At 43.9% G+C, this 15,788-nt stretch overlaps 1 protein-coding gene across 2 annotated transcripts in view; it reads right to left on the minus strand.

The window, feature by feature from the left end:
* The window catches only part of FER1L6 (fer-1 like family member 6), a 120,438-nt gene that overhangs the window by 22,619 nt on the left and 82,031 nt on the right, over positions 1-15,788 (minus strand). For both annotated transcript variants that reach the window (XM_083516484.1, XM_083516483.1), the window contains exons 24-32: positions 15,224-15,385; positions 13,455-13,638; positions 12,083-12,276; positions 9,336-9,458; positions 8,746-8,785; positions 4,731-4,849; positions 4,413-4,544; positions 3,025-3,150; positions 1,328-1,455 (exon numbers count right to left, since the gene is read on the minus strand). In XM_083516484.1, the coding sequence (XP_083372610.1) occupies positions 1,328-1,455; positions 3,025-3,150; positions 4,413-4,544; positions 4,731-4,849; positions 8,746-8,785; positions 9,336-9,458; positions 12,083-12,276; positions 13,455-13,638; positions 15,224-15,385 (1,208 nt within the window). The remainder of the gene's footprint in view (positions 1-1,327; positions 1,456-3,024; positions 3,151-4,412; positions 4,545-4,730; positions 4,850-8,745; positions 8,786-9,335; positions 9,459-12,082; positions 12,277-13,454; positions 13,639-15,223; positions 15,386-15,788) is intronic.

Below are 15,788 nucleotides of genomic sequence, written 5' to 3' on the forward strand. Positions count from 1 at the left end.
ATAGTTAAAGCTATGGTTTTCCCAGTAGTATGGAAGTGAGAGCTGGACCATAAAGAAGGCTGATCGCCGAAGAATTGATGCTTTTGAATTATGGTGCTGGAGGAGACTCTTGAGAGTCCCATGGACTGCAAGAATATCAAACCTCTCCATTCTTAAGGAAATCAGCCCTGAGTGCTCACTGGAAGGAGAGATCCTGAAGCTGAGGCTCCAATACTTTGGCCACCTCATGAGAAGAGAAGACTCCCTGGAAAAGACACTGATGTTGGGAAAGATGGAGGGCACAAGGAGAAGGGGACGGCAGAGGACGAGATGGTTGGACAGTGTTATCGACGCTACCAGCATGAGTTTGACCAAGCTGCGGGAGGCAGTGTAAGACAGGAGTGCCTGGCGTGCTCTGGTCCATGGGGTCACGAAGAGTCGGACACGACTAAATAACTAAACAACAACAACAACAACAACAACAACAAGAAGCAGGGTTGTCTGAAGACTCGTAATGAGAAACTTCCTCCCTTTTTATTTTAACCTAAATTTTAATGTCTTTTTGTAATGAGTGAAACTAGAATTGGAAAACGTTTGAAATGCAATGATATAAAGATTGATTTTGAAAGCCATGAGGTGGGAGGGAAGGAAATTGATGGGCTCTAAAGAGCCAGGGAGGTAAAGTGGATAACAATGATACGATTGTATATTATTAAATGGAAAACTAATAAAAAATTATATAGAAAAAAGGAAGGATCTCTGACACCGTGTTGCTGACCCCCTGAGTAATGCAAGGAATAATACCGCAACTTATTAATATCAGCTAACAGACTGACAGTTTCCTGCATTAGCCATGAGCATGCGGACTGAATACATGGATATGCTGAAATAACCAACCTTTCTCCAGTGTACAAATATCCTTGGTTTCCTATTTCCTATACCATGGCCAAAGCAACTCCTAGATTGGATTAAAAATTGTATCCTGATTGAAATGCGAGGCAATTCTAATGCAAACCTGGCCTAAACATTTTAGTTATACGATAGTCGCAGCAGACCTGGCTTACATCCTTGGTGAAGATGGTGGTCAAGGTCATCAGTGCTATTGCATGAGAAGAGCTGAAGCAACAAAAAACTAATTTGGGGAAACGCCGGATGAACTCGAAAGCCGAATAATTTGCAATTAGACAATGTGACACATTGTCAAGAATTTAATCAGTAATTTACAAAGCATCTAAAGAGACATGTATCAATTTTTCACAAATGCACTTTGTGCTAAATAACGGGGGGAGAAATTGTCTGCAGCTAATTCATGACATCCGGAACATCACGCAATTCAAAATAAACTCACCTTCCAAAAATTGGGTTCAGCTGCTTCGGAATATAATTGTCTCTGTCTTTAATTTCTGTTTTTCCCAACCTAAGCACAATATAAGGATCTGATTTGCCATCTGGGTCAGCTGGACTAAGATTAAATGCCTACAATAAGAGAAAAAATTATTAATACATCCCAAACTATATAACCAATTTAGAGTAAAAACAAAACAAAACCAAGTGACTCAATTAATTATTTCAGTTTTCTGAATTAATTTAGTTAAATCTTTCTCCATTGATCCTATTTCCCCCTAAGAAGACCAAACCATTCTATTTGCAGATAGGTAGCCGTGTTGGTCTGCCATAGTCAAAATAAAAAAATTCCTTCCAGTAGCACCTTAAAGACCAACTAAGTTAGTTCTTGGTATGAGCTTTTCGTGTGCATGCACACTTCTTCATGCACTTGGTATGAGCTTTCGTGTGCATGCACACTTCTTCAGATACACTTCTTTTGTGTGCATGCACATGAAAGCTCATACCAAGAACTAACTTAGTTGGTCTTTAAGGTGCTACTGGAAGGAATTTTTTTATTCAAACCATTCTATGTTGATTATAGATTATTAAAAAAAACAATGTCTGGTAGATAGAATATTACGCTGAAGATTCTTAATACTGTTTGTAGACTATACTGTGTTTTGAAGAATTGTTATGTGAATCCTGAAATACTGTTCCAGGGCAGGGGTAGTGGTGCCAATTTGTGTTTATACTTAGAATAATAGACTTGTAGAATTGGAAGGGACCAACGAGGGTCGTTTTCTAGCCCAAGCAGTGCTGGATTTACATATAAACTAAACAAGCTATAGCTTAGGGCCCCACTCTCTTGGGGGCTCCCCAAAAAATTAAAGGAAAAAAAGCCTGGATGTACATTTCCAAAATATAAGATAAAAAACAAATAAAATAAAACCTACATACAGCAACAGTGGCAAATGGATTTAGATACCTATTAGGTCCATAAAGCATATATTAAACACAAAAAAGTGACAATTTGTTGTTGACAAAGGACAGCTGGACATATAAAGGGCCCCATTACCTTCAGTAGCTTAGGGCCTCATCAAACCTCAATCCGGCCATGAACCCAACCCCTTGCAATGTGGGAATCTCCCAACCCTGAGACTAAGAGTCTCATGCTCTACAGACTGAGCTGTGCTTAATTCATACTAATTTTTTTGTAATACAGTCATACCTCGGGTTACAGACGCTTCAGGTTGTGTTTTTTCGGGTTACGGACCGCTGAAACCCGGAAGTACCGAAACGGGTTCCTTCCGGGTTTTGGCGGTCACGCATGCACAGAAATGATAAGTTGCGCTTTGCGCATGCGCAGAAGACCAAATCGCAACCCGCGTGTGCACATACATGGGTTGCGAATGCTGCGGGTTGCGAATGTGCCTCCCGCCCAGATCACGTTCGCAACCCGAGCGTCCATTGTAGTTTTATAGGGAAGTAAAATCAACAAATAATCCCAGACGATGCACTGCACTGACCAAGGCTCCAGCCTACTTGCCATTCTGGCAGGTAGCTAGAGTCTGGCCAATGCAGCGCTTGGCTTCATTGAGCGTGTCATGGCTTGACCCCGCCCCTGTCAGGTGCTGCCTGTTGTTCACCCCCTGCTGGGCTTCAGGGTCCAAGGCTTTGGCCCCAGACTCCGCACCTAACAGAACCATCAGTTATACTTACTGCGACAACGTATACTCTGATGAGAACTTTCACCGAGTGGTTGGGAGGGATGCCCTGCAAGATTCTCGGCTGGCCTCCGTCTCCTGAGCAGCCATCTTCTGGACTTTTGTAGATGCAGAAACAGCCCTGTTAATACACAGCATGGATATAGATCATTCCTAGTGCCAAACCGAAATCAGCAGATGCAGACATAATGTCATGCTTGCAGTGGTTTTTTGTTTACAAATGCATTCAACACTTATCTAAAAAAAACCACAAGATTACATGCTATTACAGCAATACCTTGGTTCTCAAATGCCTTGGTACTCAAACAACTTGGAACCCAAACACTACAAACCTGGAACTAAGTGTTCCTGTTTGCAAACCTTTTTCAGAAGCCGAACATGCTCCGTTTTGAGCATTACGCTTCCGTTTTGAGTGCCACAGTTCTGTTTTGAGTGTTAGTTTTTGCTATTTATTTTGTGTTTTGGTTTTTGCGGCTCTTTGTTTGTTTGTTTTTGTGACTGTGTGGAACCCAGCTCAGCTCCTGATTGATTGTGTGACTGCAGTACATTGTTTATTGCTTTCGTTTTATGGATCAATGGTCTCGTTAGATAGTAAAATTCATGTTCAATTGCTGTTTTAGGGGCTGTTTTTAGAAGTCTGGAATGGATTAATCCGTTTTGCATTACTTTCTATGGGAAAGCGCACCTTGGTTTTGGAACAGACTTCCAGAATGGATTAAGTTTGAGAACCAAGGTAGCACTGTACTCCCAAGAGTTTTTGGGAGACCCCTATTCCTCTCTCAGAACTACCATTTCCAGACTTCCCTGAGAGGAGGGATGGGTGGTTAAACACCTGTGGTAGTTGTGGCTCTGTGAGGGAAACAGGGTTTGTTTAACATCTCTGAGCACCCTTACAAACTAAAGCTCCCAGGATTCTTTGTGTAGTAAGCTATGACTATTTAAAGTGGCATAATGGTGTTTTAAATGTATTGTGTGAATGTGGCCTGAATACATTGCCACAGCTTGGTTCTTTTGGCGTTGACAGATTAAGGTGTAATAAGAATCTTAATTTTTAACATTTCAATTAAGTGATCTGAAGACAACAGCCTGAGGGTTGTTCTGAAATTGGGAATAACTCTATTTTCATGAGTTAATTGAATTTATGATAGAGGTACTGAAAGCTTGTCCTCTTTTTACATTTAGGATCCCTGTGGTTTTTCAATCAATGAAGAATCACAGGTTCTGCCAAAAAAAAAAAAGTGTGTTTAGTTTGGTTAATCTACTATGTATGGCATATTCTGTGCACTGCCCCACAAATGCTAGCAAACTTAAATATTACCAAGTAAAAATGAATTTCTGTGCAACATGGATTTCTTTATTTCCACGCGGTACTTTTCACAATACCTTAAACTTCCCTACGATCCTGTCCTCATAGTCGCTGTGATCTTCATCAGTGGACTTGCCTCGGAAGAGTTCAAACGTTTTCACCCAGTCTTCAAAGTTGTTAAATTCACTCTCCAAATCTCCATCGTAGATCTTTAGAAGAGATTGACCAACATTTCACAATTGAGAAAGCAGTGGGAGCAGTTTCAGAACAAAAATTTAAGCAAAATGAGTGGAAGCAGGAAACTGGGGAAATATGCGAGCTGAGCACCTAGGATTTGTGCTGATTCTCCCAAATTAGCAGAATAACCCGGATTTCCAAAAATGAATGAACTTTACCTCCAGGGTTGCTAGATTTGGAGGGGCCTCCTTCACTTTCTTCTTGAGCAACTTGTCTTTCTTCTTTCTGTCTGGCTCGTCTTCAATGCTCAGTGCTACGTGCCCAGAGGTCTGTTTCGCTACAGAGATTAAATCGAACAGGTTTTGTTTACCATTACAAATGACTGCATCGAAAGATGAACCCCAAGCCTATTCTCTGTTTATTGTAAGGTAAAGGTAAAGGGACCCCTGACCATTAGGTCCAGTTGTGGCCGACTCTGGGGTTGCGGCGCTCATCTCGCTTTACTGGCCGAGGGAGCCGGCGTACAGCTTCTGGGTCATGTGGCAAGCATGACTAAGCCACTTCTGGCGAAACCACAGCAGTGCATGGAAACACCGTTTACCTTCCCCGCCAGAGCGGTACCTATTTATCTACTTGCAGTTTGACGTGCTTTCGAACTGCTAGGTTGGCAGGAGCTGGGACCGAGCAACGGGAGTTCACCCCATTGCGGGGATTCGAACCACCAACCTTCTGATCGGCAAGCCCTAGGCTCTGTGGTTTAACCTGCGTCCCTCTGTTTATTGTAGCAAATAAATAAATAGTAGCTGCAATGCTATGATGATAGAACTAAGGTTGGAAGAGGATGTCTCTCCTGGGAACTGTAACAACTGAATTCCCCCCCCCCCCTTTTTAAAAAAGAACATTATTGTCGGCTGCATGCATGCCTTACATTTAAAAATCACATTTTCCCCACCCCAAAGAAGCCTGGGAACCATAATTTGCCCCTCACAGAGCTACAGTTCCCAGCGTCCTTAACTAAGTACATGTCAGGCTTCAGGAAATCGGCTTCCTCCTCCGTGGCAGTAAACAAAAGATCAAACGAAAGGAACGTCTTACCAGTTAGAATCTTTAATAATTACAGTGAGAGAACAAAGAAATGGCGGCGCTCCCAATTAAGGGTCACACCCCCTCCCATCCCTATTAATCTACGTCATTCCTATGTCTTGTCACCTGAGCTTGTACCCTCCGTGCTTTCTGTTCTGCCACTTTCTGAGTTCTCCGTGATTTTGGAGAAGGGGGATGAATTCTGTCCAGAGATTGTGAATCTGTTAACCCTCTCTCTTTCAGTGTTTCTTCTCCTAGCTGTTCCCCATCCAGTACTTCCCAGCTTCTGCCTTCTGAACTATGTCCCTCTGCAAACCACTGTTCCAAATCTATACTCCTGCTCCTGGAAAGATTCAGGGTCTGAATCAGGAGAGGCTCCCACCATTCCTCCCCAGCGCAGCCCACCTCAGCACGGTCCCCGACAGTACAGCTCCCAGGATTCTTTGGGGATGATGGTGGATGTGATTTAAATCAATGGCATGTATTCTATCCCATCTCTTACACAGGTTTCCCAGTTAACTCCCATTCAAGCTACTAGTCAGGTCCCCCCATTTCTTTAGCTTCAGCAGACCAGGTTCTCACTGGAGCAATGATGATCACATCCTTTATATTCTCCCTATTTGTTTCCCTACTTTTTATTTATTTATTTAAAAAGCTATTTTTATTTAACTAGATTGAATAAGTTGCTTACACAAGATATACATTAAAATCACAGACAGAATCAGGTGTAAAAAAAGAAGAAAGCTTAAAACTTTTCAAAATAAAGCCCAGCAGTTTGAAAATAGAAATTCTAAAATAAAATTGCATATTAAAATACATGTCAAATTTGCAGACTTGCTTAAAAATGAAAAGGTTTTTAGCGAGAACCAAAAACAGTATACCAATGGGGTCTGCCAGTTATCAAAGAACAGGGAGTTCCATATCGTTGGTGGTGTCACTATTAATTATATCAATATGTTTTTTTTATCCACTGTGCCTAACTTCAGGCTTAGCAAATTGTTTCCCATCCCTTGGCATCAGCATCAAGATTTTTATGATGCAACATCAAATTAGTTGGCAATGGCCCTGCATAAGACTAAAGTAGCATTTCAGAGGTCTAGGGTCCACACCAGTGTAAGATGCCTATGTGCCTCAAATGTACTTTCTTATTTATTTATTTTTTTAAAGAAAATGCAGGTGGGATCCTTTATCCTAATTCCCACCCACCAGGTTCATCAGAAAGGAAGGGGGGGAACTGCAGCCCACTAGCAGCTGAATTGAAGAATTCTCTTTAAGGTGACGGGCAAAGTTATTTTGGACATGGATACAGCAATCATAAAAAAAAGGACTCCTTGCCGGCCTATCAAGATGTTTCAATCATGCGGAGACACAAATTGCCTGCATAATTAGATTTCTGGCAAGCTCTGCTACACCAGTGAGTTAATGATTGAAATTCCATGCACCTCCAGTTCTCGGGCCAGCAATAAATTAGGTCAAATCTACGCCGCACTCGTGGAGTTAAGTTTAAAAACAGGCAAACAGGCAAACAAATAATTAAGGGTCAGACACATTTATAAAAGACAGGGTATGCCAAGAGCCAAGATATTAGCTCCCAGATCTCCAGCAAAGCCTCCCCTGAAATATTTTGGCTTTATTTGACTCTTGGGGTATCTGTGCTTAGGGCCAAGCTAGATGTCTTAGCAACAGCATGAATTGTTATATAAACAGCAACCAATGGGGGCCTCAGCAGAACTGGAACCACGGGAGGTGAACAAGCTAGAATCATAGAGCAGAAAGGGATCCAAGGGTCATCTAGTCCAACCCCCTACAATTCAGGAATGTCAGCAAAAGCATCCATGACAGATGTCCATCCAACTTTTGCTTAAAAACCTCCAAGGAAGGAGACCCACAGTGGGCGGTATGGTATACACACGGTAAAAGGTAAAAGGACGCAGGTGGCCTAAACCACTGAGCCTCTTGGGCTTGCCAGTCAGAAGGTTGGCGGTTCGAATCCCTGTGATGGGGTGTGATCCTGTTGCTCTGTCCCAGCTCCTGCAAACCTAGCAGTTTGAAAGCACACCAGTACAAGCAGATAAATAGGTACCACTGTGACGGGAAGGTAAATGGCATTTCCGTGCACTCTGGTTTCTGTCACGGTGTTCCGTTGCACCAAAAGCTGTTTAGTCATGCTGGCCACATGACCTGAAAAGCTGTCTGTGGCAGCGGTGGAGAAAGCCACTCGGGTGCCTGGGGCGGTGCGCCCAGGGGTGGCGCGAGGCGCTCATAGGGGCTGGGCACACCACAGGGCCTCTGGAGTCTGCCTGCCTCCTCCCACTCAACCACTCTACAGCTGGGGGGGAGGCAGTGCGTGGACCACTTGGGCACGAGAGAGACAGGTGGCTCGGGTGCACTGCAGGCCCCACAGTGAGTGCCGCCCGGCATCTTGTCACCCACCTCAGTGGTGACACCTGGGGCAACCCACCCCCACCGCACCTCCTTCCTCCGTCCCTGGTCTGTGGACAGACACCGGCTCCCTCAGCCTGAATGTGAGATGAGCGCCGCAACCCCATAGTCACCTTTGACTGGACTTAACTGTCCAGGGTCCTTTACCTTTTACCTTACACACAAGGTAAAAATGTGTGCAAGACTTCAGGTGTTTGTCTGGGATGCATTGCACAAAACACCAGACTGATCTGTACACATAATGGCTCAAAGATGATAGATAGATAGATAGATAGATAGATAGATAGATAGATAGATAGATCTCTATCTATCTATGGCTCAGATCAGCTGTTGCCACAAGCAGAAATCTGAACTCCGCTGCCACTAAGTGAAGGAAAGGAGGCGATTTTTCATTATTTTTCCCTCACCCATCAGCTGCCAGTGCTGGATGAAAATGTGCTCTGAGCAGTTGCCGGATCCTCTGGCACAGTGGGGAGGTGGTACAGAAAACTGCAGGAGTTAGGAGGATATCAGCAAAATTACCTTTCCCCCTTCCTAGCTGGAGCCTCTACTGGACCGAAAGCTTTTCTGCATACAGAAAGAGCCATTTTGTTCCCACAAGGGATGCTGAGTATCTGGGCCATTCGCAAACAGTAAGATGAAATCAAACTGTGCAGCTTTCATCATGAACCAAGAAAGAGAAAGAAAAATGCAAATGGAGATACTCACCGTTTCCTGGCTTTCCATCACTGAAATCGAGCACTTTTGCCTTTCAAAATAAAATAAGAGGGTTTAAAAAAAAAAACACAGGTAGACAGAAACTTGCATAACTGGAACAATAAGGAGCAAGCCACTTTAGTTACAGCTCTGTTTTAATATCTCAACTCTTGTTAAAGTAGAAATCAATTTGCTTCCCTCCTTTGTAGAAGAGAAAGACTGCACCCCTCATTTCCATGTTCCAGATTTTTGTTTTTTTAAATTTTCCCCTGAAGACTCATAGTTAGTGATACTGAAATACTCTCAATGCAAAAAGTAAAAGAATCCCATGGCACGTCAATGGTATTAACAGGTTTAGTGTGGCCCATTTTGTTGGCCACAGACAGTTTCATCCAGCCCATAAAGTGCCGTCCACAGTGGTTAGATACATTTATGTGTGCCTGTACGCACACATGTACATACACAGGCCAAAGCATCATGAGTTGCAAGTCAAACATTCTGTGACATTTCAGGGGGGGGGGGAATGCATTCAACACCATACTTCAACACAGACGAGTCACAAACTGTACTCCTTGCATGCACAGGGGTCCCAGAGTCCCTACCTTTTGTCCTTTTTGTACAGAGGCATAATACTTTGACCACCAATCAATAACATTTTCAGCCGATTCGTCAGCTATTGTCCTCTTTTTCCTCTTGGTGGAGCGCCGAGTTGATTTTCTTGAGCCCTGGAAGGGAAGAAAAAGTTGGAGTTACAAAGATGGCAGGAGGAGAGAATGGACCTGCAGATCGATTTCAGCCTGAGGATAAATGGTGGCGTTGGAGAGACATATCTGCATCAAAAGATCAAGCACAGATGTTTCCACGCACAATGCTTTGGGTCCACATGGATTGAACACTTCGGTAATGAAAAGCTCGTTGAGGAGGTGATCACTTCACAATGTTGTTCTGGGACAACTGGGGTGGGGGGAAGGATTAGGTCCTACTGCCACCTGAAGATCAGAGACCGGCCATCTCTGGTTTACAAAGGGGGCCCAAAGGCGACAGTAAAGGTAAAGGGTCCCCTGACCATTAGGTCCAGTTGCGGATGACTCTGGGGTTGCAGCACTCATCTCGCTTTATTGGCCGATGGAGCCGGCGTACAGCTTCCGGGTCATGTGGCCAGCAATGACTAAGCCGCTTCTGGTGAACCAGAGCAGCGTACAGAAACGCTGTTTACCTTCCCGCCAGAATGGTATCTATTTATCTACTTGCACTGGCGTGCTTTCGAACTGTGAGGTTGGCAGGAGCAGGGACCGAGCAATGGGAGCTCTCCCCGTCACGGGGATTCGAACCACCGACCTTCTGATCGGCAAGCCCTAGGCTCTGTGGTTTAACCCACAGTGCCACCCGCGTCCCAAAGGTGACAGTAAGCTGTTGTTATTCAGTTCAAAGTATTTAGGTTAAATGCTGTAGGTTTTTCAGAGCTGGAACAGGGTGGCTTAGACAGTGGCGGATTCTCCCTTGTTACATGTATGAAGGGAGTGCTCTAATACTAGAGTTTCTGCATGAGCTGAGAGATGGACTAGATTTGATTTGATCTTTCTATTCTGCTTTTCCAGCAACAAATGATGATCTCAAAGCGGCTCACAATAATCACAAAGCCTCTTCTCTTTCCAGAGGGGAGGAGTTGTGAGCGGGAGTCAGTTCCCGCGTCGGCGGGGGGGGGGCGTATTCGGCCCCCTGCATCAGCTCTCCCCAGCTGCCACTTTCAGCTAGCCTTTCAGCTAGCTAATAGGGCTAGCATGTGGGCAGGGTTTAGCCACATTTAAGTGGCCACGGCAGCGGTGGGGCCCCATTCTTTTCCTGTTTTTCGATGGATCATCCACCCTCCCTCCCTCTAGGTCATTTCTTTGCTTTTGACCTTGCTATGGACTTTGGTCGGTTGCCTTGGTTGGCCAGGGTAGGAATTTTTACCCAACTGGCAAATTTGCACCAGCCTCTTGGTTTTCCGCCCACCTCGTAGCAAATCGTCACAACTTTCTGGTATTGGCGGTTAGGCATTGGAATATGTGTCGTGTGTTGGAGGGCAGGTTGTGGCCATCACCTACCCCTCCTCTTATTTGGGTATTCCGTTAAAGGGATCCGGCAGTCGTGGATCCTGTCTGATGCCCTGCTGGTGGCTAGGGCCATGGCAAGACCCCGGTGACGTCAGGGGAAGCTCCCAGTTGTATTTGCATGAACAAGCTCCTCCCTCTGGTTGTTAACCCTCAAATGACTCCCCGCTGAGCTGGGTGGAGTCATGTATAGATTGCTTGATCCAATGCCTAAGCCAATACCACTCACATGCTGTAACCAATAAAGTTGTGGCCTTATTTAACCCATTAACCTAAAACACTGTGTCCTTGTGTCTTATTTATCTCTACGCGGGTCCTCGACTCACAAAAACATTTTTTAAATGCTCCCCCCCCATTACAATAACTATACTATTAAACAGCATTGCATATAAATAAAGCAAACAACAACGAATTCATCAAAATGATTAATACAATTCAATAAAGTCATAGTAATGTCATAGAAGACCTCTGAGAAACAGCTCTACGGTTTTGTGAATTATCTCCTGCTGTAACTGGGCCCCTGTGTGGAGATTTATGATACTAAGACCTCGTGGGAGATGTTGCCTTGTCAAATGAAAATGAAATAGCGTATTTTCTCTTTTGTGGTCCCAATGCCTTTCCCTAGTTACAGGCTCTGGTCACTTCTTAATGTTGAGAAGGAGAGTTGCTGTTGGTACTGCCTTTGAGTCCTAGTCATGATCATTCTGTTAGAATTCCTGCTCCATGATTTCAGTAATGGGATTGTTGTCTATCACATGACGGTATATGTTTTGACTCCACAAAGTGGGAAGTGACAGAGACATGATGTTTGTGTTACTGTGTTCCACTATTGTCCTTTGTTCTTTTTCTCTTTGCTGTCTGATGCTAGAGAGAGAGGGAGCCATGTTGCAGTGCTCTGTGTGTGTTTATATGTAAATAAAGTAGATTAGCCAAAATGCTGAGCTACTGAGGTCTGTTATGCATGGTGTGCAAACTCTGCAGATCCTAAGTGTGCTGATGTCTGTTGGCATCGGTCGCTGTGATGTTCGGGCAGAAGAAAGCTTTTGAAGCTCCCAAACGATCGAGCAGGAGGAAGAGAACATGCCAGTCAGGCATGTGTCTCTGCCAGGGTCCTACTTGAGTGTAGGCTGAGCTCATGACACATTCATTAATATGCAACATAATATTAACAGAATATTACTTCAATCAATACAGAAGAAAATGTACTATCCCAGAGCTCCAGGATGAAGCCAGCCAGCTACTGCAATGGTACCTACTTTTTGCTTTTCGTCTTTTGCAGGTGCCGAGGTAGGAGGAGAAGCAGGTTTCAGGGAAGGTGCCAGCAGAGGCGATGGAGCCGATGGCTCTGGCACGGCCAACACAGGCTCACCATGTTCCACGTCAATATAGACATGATCTCCTGAAGACTCTTCAGGCTGAGGCGACTGAAGTTGCGCTGGAGCGGGTGAAGCTGGAAACCAGAAACACTTGTTATTGCGGTGGCTCACCTAGTGGGCCCTCTCAGCAAACTGTGGGCCTTCTCAAAGCTGCATTATATTGAGAATTAGACTCTGCCACATCTACTAGAGAAAAATGGAGGATCACTCTATCAATGGCTACCAGTTATAATGGATGTGTTCTGTCTCCTCTTGTCAGAGGCAGTATGCCTCTGAATGCCTAGGCCCTGCTCGTGGTCTTCCCAGAGGCTATTGGTTGGCCACTGTGAGAAACTGGACGAGATGGGTCTTTGGCCTGATCCAGCCACGCTCTTCTGTCAAGATCTTTCAGCCCTGCCTGACAGGGCTGTTTGATGTTTTGTTATGTTTTATATATTCTGTAAGCTGCCCAGAGTGGCTGGGGAAACCCAGCCAGATGGGCAGGATATAAATATAAATATAAATATAAATATAAATATAATAATAATAATAATAATAATAATAATAATAATAATAATAATAATCATCGCAAGGATTAAACCTGGGACTTTATACCTGCATAGCAAGGGTTGTTTAAATGCTTGCAGCATTGCAGCATAAATGTCATTGATAATGAGTGTGAATGGCTGCTGAAGAATTATGGGAGATATCAATGAAATAAATCTCTTGGCTCTGCAGTGGCTCTCTGTTTGTAGAATGCTCCACAAAATTCTGTTTGTGGAATAATAATAATAATAATAATAATAATACACCTTCAGGCGCCAGGCGAAAACATTTCTCTTCATCCAGGCCTTTGGCTGATTAACATTCTAAGGCCCTTTTAAATGTGTTTGTGGGAGGAGGGAGTTTGTGGGAGTTTTGTTTTGTGCTTGTTCTTACCATGTATTTTGTGTTTCCTTTTTGTATTTTTATTCTGTGAACTGCCTTGAGATCTTCAGATGAAGGGTAGTATACAAATCAAATAAATGAATAAATAAAATCAAAATCCTATGGTGGACCACAGCCAATTACTCATTATTGCCAGGCTATATTGATCGCCTTTGGTCTATAACGTGATTTCCCCCCATCCCCCAGCAATAAACTAAGCTATAAAAACCATGCAGATATTTTCTATGTGAGCTTGCTCATAGCATATTTAAGACTCATACAAATATAAGGTCATTTACTCATGTGAATATAAGCCTCTTGGATGCAAACGCTCAGCACTTCTTACCTTTGTCGATTTCCACAATGTCGGGCTCTTTTGCTGGTGAGGCAGGCAGTTCTTTAGGCTTATACAGAAACTGCTTCAGGCAATTGATGGTGTGGGTTCCAACCAAAGTGCTGCGTCCAAAGGCTCTCCAGTCAACTACACAGATGCTAAGAGGTGGGTGCAGCAGTTCATTTTCAGGCAGTTCCTAGCAGAGGAGAATGGACAAGATCCAATAATAATCAAATTTTTGTCTTCTGGAGTGGTGGTTACCAGAATTTACTCACTGGCCCATTGATAATCTTGTTTTAATCCTAGATGTAGCAGCTATCTAATGTAGAGAAATACAATATAATCCCCTGCAACTTTGGCTTCACTAACTGTTGTTGTTTTGGTTTCCATAGAAATTTGGCCTCTTCAGGATCTTCCAAATTGATGAAACTTTGTCCGTGACTCGAGAAATTTCACCTACCTGTACATGTTTCTTTTTATATACTCTTCACACAGGGCTCCCAATGATCTCTCATCCTCACCTGTTTAGCTTTAGCAAAGCTGTAATCTTAAATGTTTCTATTCTTGTCCCTGTTGTACCCCAAAACAGCCATATTTTGCTCTTTGCAAAATCTAACGGGATAACTCTAATTTGATCTATTAATTCACAAGCCCCATTGAACAAAGGGCCTGTCACCTCTTGGTAACTCCCAAATGTCTGCAAGCAATTTACAATAAAAACAAACCCTTATAAAAAAATCACCAGCATTTTAGTGCAGGTTGCTCATAATAAACACATTTTGGGATGCCGTTTTGACAAATATGCACATTTTTGCAAGCAATCTGCCCTAGTATAACGTATTTTGGATGTTGCTTTCACTAATATACGCACAGCTTTTCTGCACACTTCCCCTAATACAAACATTTTTGTGCATATTGTTTGGTTCGAGAACTCTATTGTGAATCTTGGAGATGTGCAAACTTAAAAGGACAGCTGCGTTTTGGTTCTTCTATAGGTTTAAGAAATGCGAATTAGGCAGTTTCTTATTGAAATGTAAACTTACATTTCTCATCCATCCCTAGTGAAATCCACTCTCGACTAGTGGTGTGGCAGGCGGCGGTGCTGCGGTGCTGTGTGTGGCGGTCAGCTCAGCAGGATCCCACCTTCGTCACCAGTGAAATATACTCGGAGTCGAGCGTGGATTTCCTACTCTTTATTCAGCTCATAGTGGTGAGGAGGAATGAATGTTCCCCCAAAGTATCTGCTTTATATACATTATTTACACAATGGGCTGCACGTGATTGGCTAATTCTGGAATTCTCCTGTAGGCCAATCAGGTTGTGGATTCACTTCCACCTGGAGCTGGATTGGGTGGCTCCTGCAGACCAATCATACTGCTGCATTGTTCTAGGACCAATCAGACTGCTGCATTCTGAATCCTATTGTTCTAGGACCAATCAGACTGCTGCCTTTTGGATCCTATTCAACTCTGTACATAACACCTAGGTTGAATATATGAGACCCCCACAGTTTATCCTCATAAGAACCCTCTGAGGCAGTTTTAAGTTTACAGATGATAGTTGGTCCAAAGCCACCCTGTGAGCTGTGCTAAAATTGGAGCCACCATCTCCCCAGCCCCACTTCTGAAGAAAAGAAAAAAAATCAGCATCTTCTTTTACTGCATCCTGGCTGGTTCTTAACTATCCCATTGTTTATTCCCAAACTTTACTCTGCTGCTTGTTTTTCAGGGGGGGGAAGAGGAAAGAGGGAGTCTGATCAGCAGCAAGTTATACATACTTACCACTTCAAACCAGTCTGCCTGGACATTAAAATTTGGATTGTTTTTGTAGCTCTGGATGACACACGATTTCACCCCTTTGCTGGCACATTCAATGAGAACTTGTGGGCGATCCACAGAAAGGAGCTGCACCTTCTTCAGTTCACGGAGACCCCAGAAGAGAACCTTCAACGGGGATAAGAAAAACACTTAGCGTGTGTGCAATTCATTTCTGTACATTATCTGAGTACTTGCAATTGCAACAGTCCTGCAAGGTAGACCGGGTTATCGTCCTCTGTATTTCAGATGTGGGGATAGAAGGGACGAGGCTCACAAAACGGTGATTGGCCTTATACTGGTCTGATTCAGCCTGATTCGCCGCATCAAGCAGTTGGTCCCTTACCTTTCCCGCCCCAACCTGGCCACAGTGATCCATGCGATGGTCACCTCCAGGCTTGACTACTGTCATTCGCTCTACGCGGGGTTGCCCTTGAAGCTGTCCCAGAAACTCCAGCAGGTACAAAATGCTGCAGCAAGGCTCCTCACGGGGTCTCTGCCATGGGAGCATATTCACCCAGTGCTTTTCCAG

The sequence above is a fragment of the Podarcis liolepis genome (genome assembly GCF_965112155.1).
Source record: "Podarcis liolepis genome assembly, chromosome: 8".
Taxonomy (NCBI): Eukaryota; Metazoa; Chordata; class Lepidosauria; order Squamata; family Lacertidae; genus Podarcis; species Podarcis liolepis.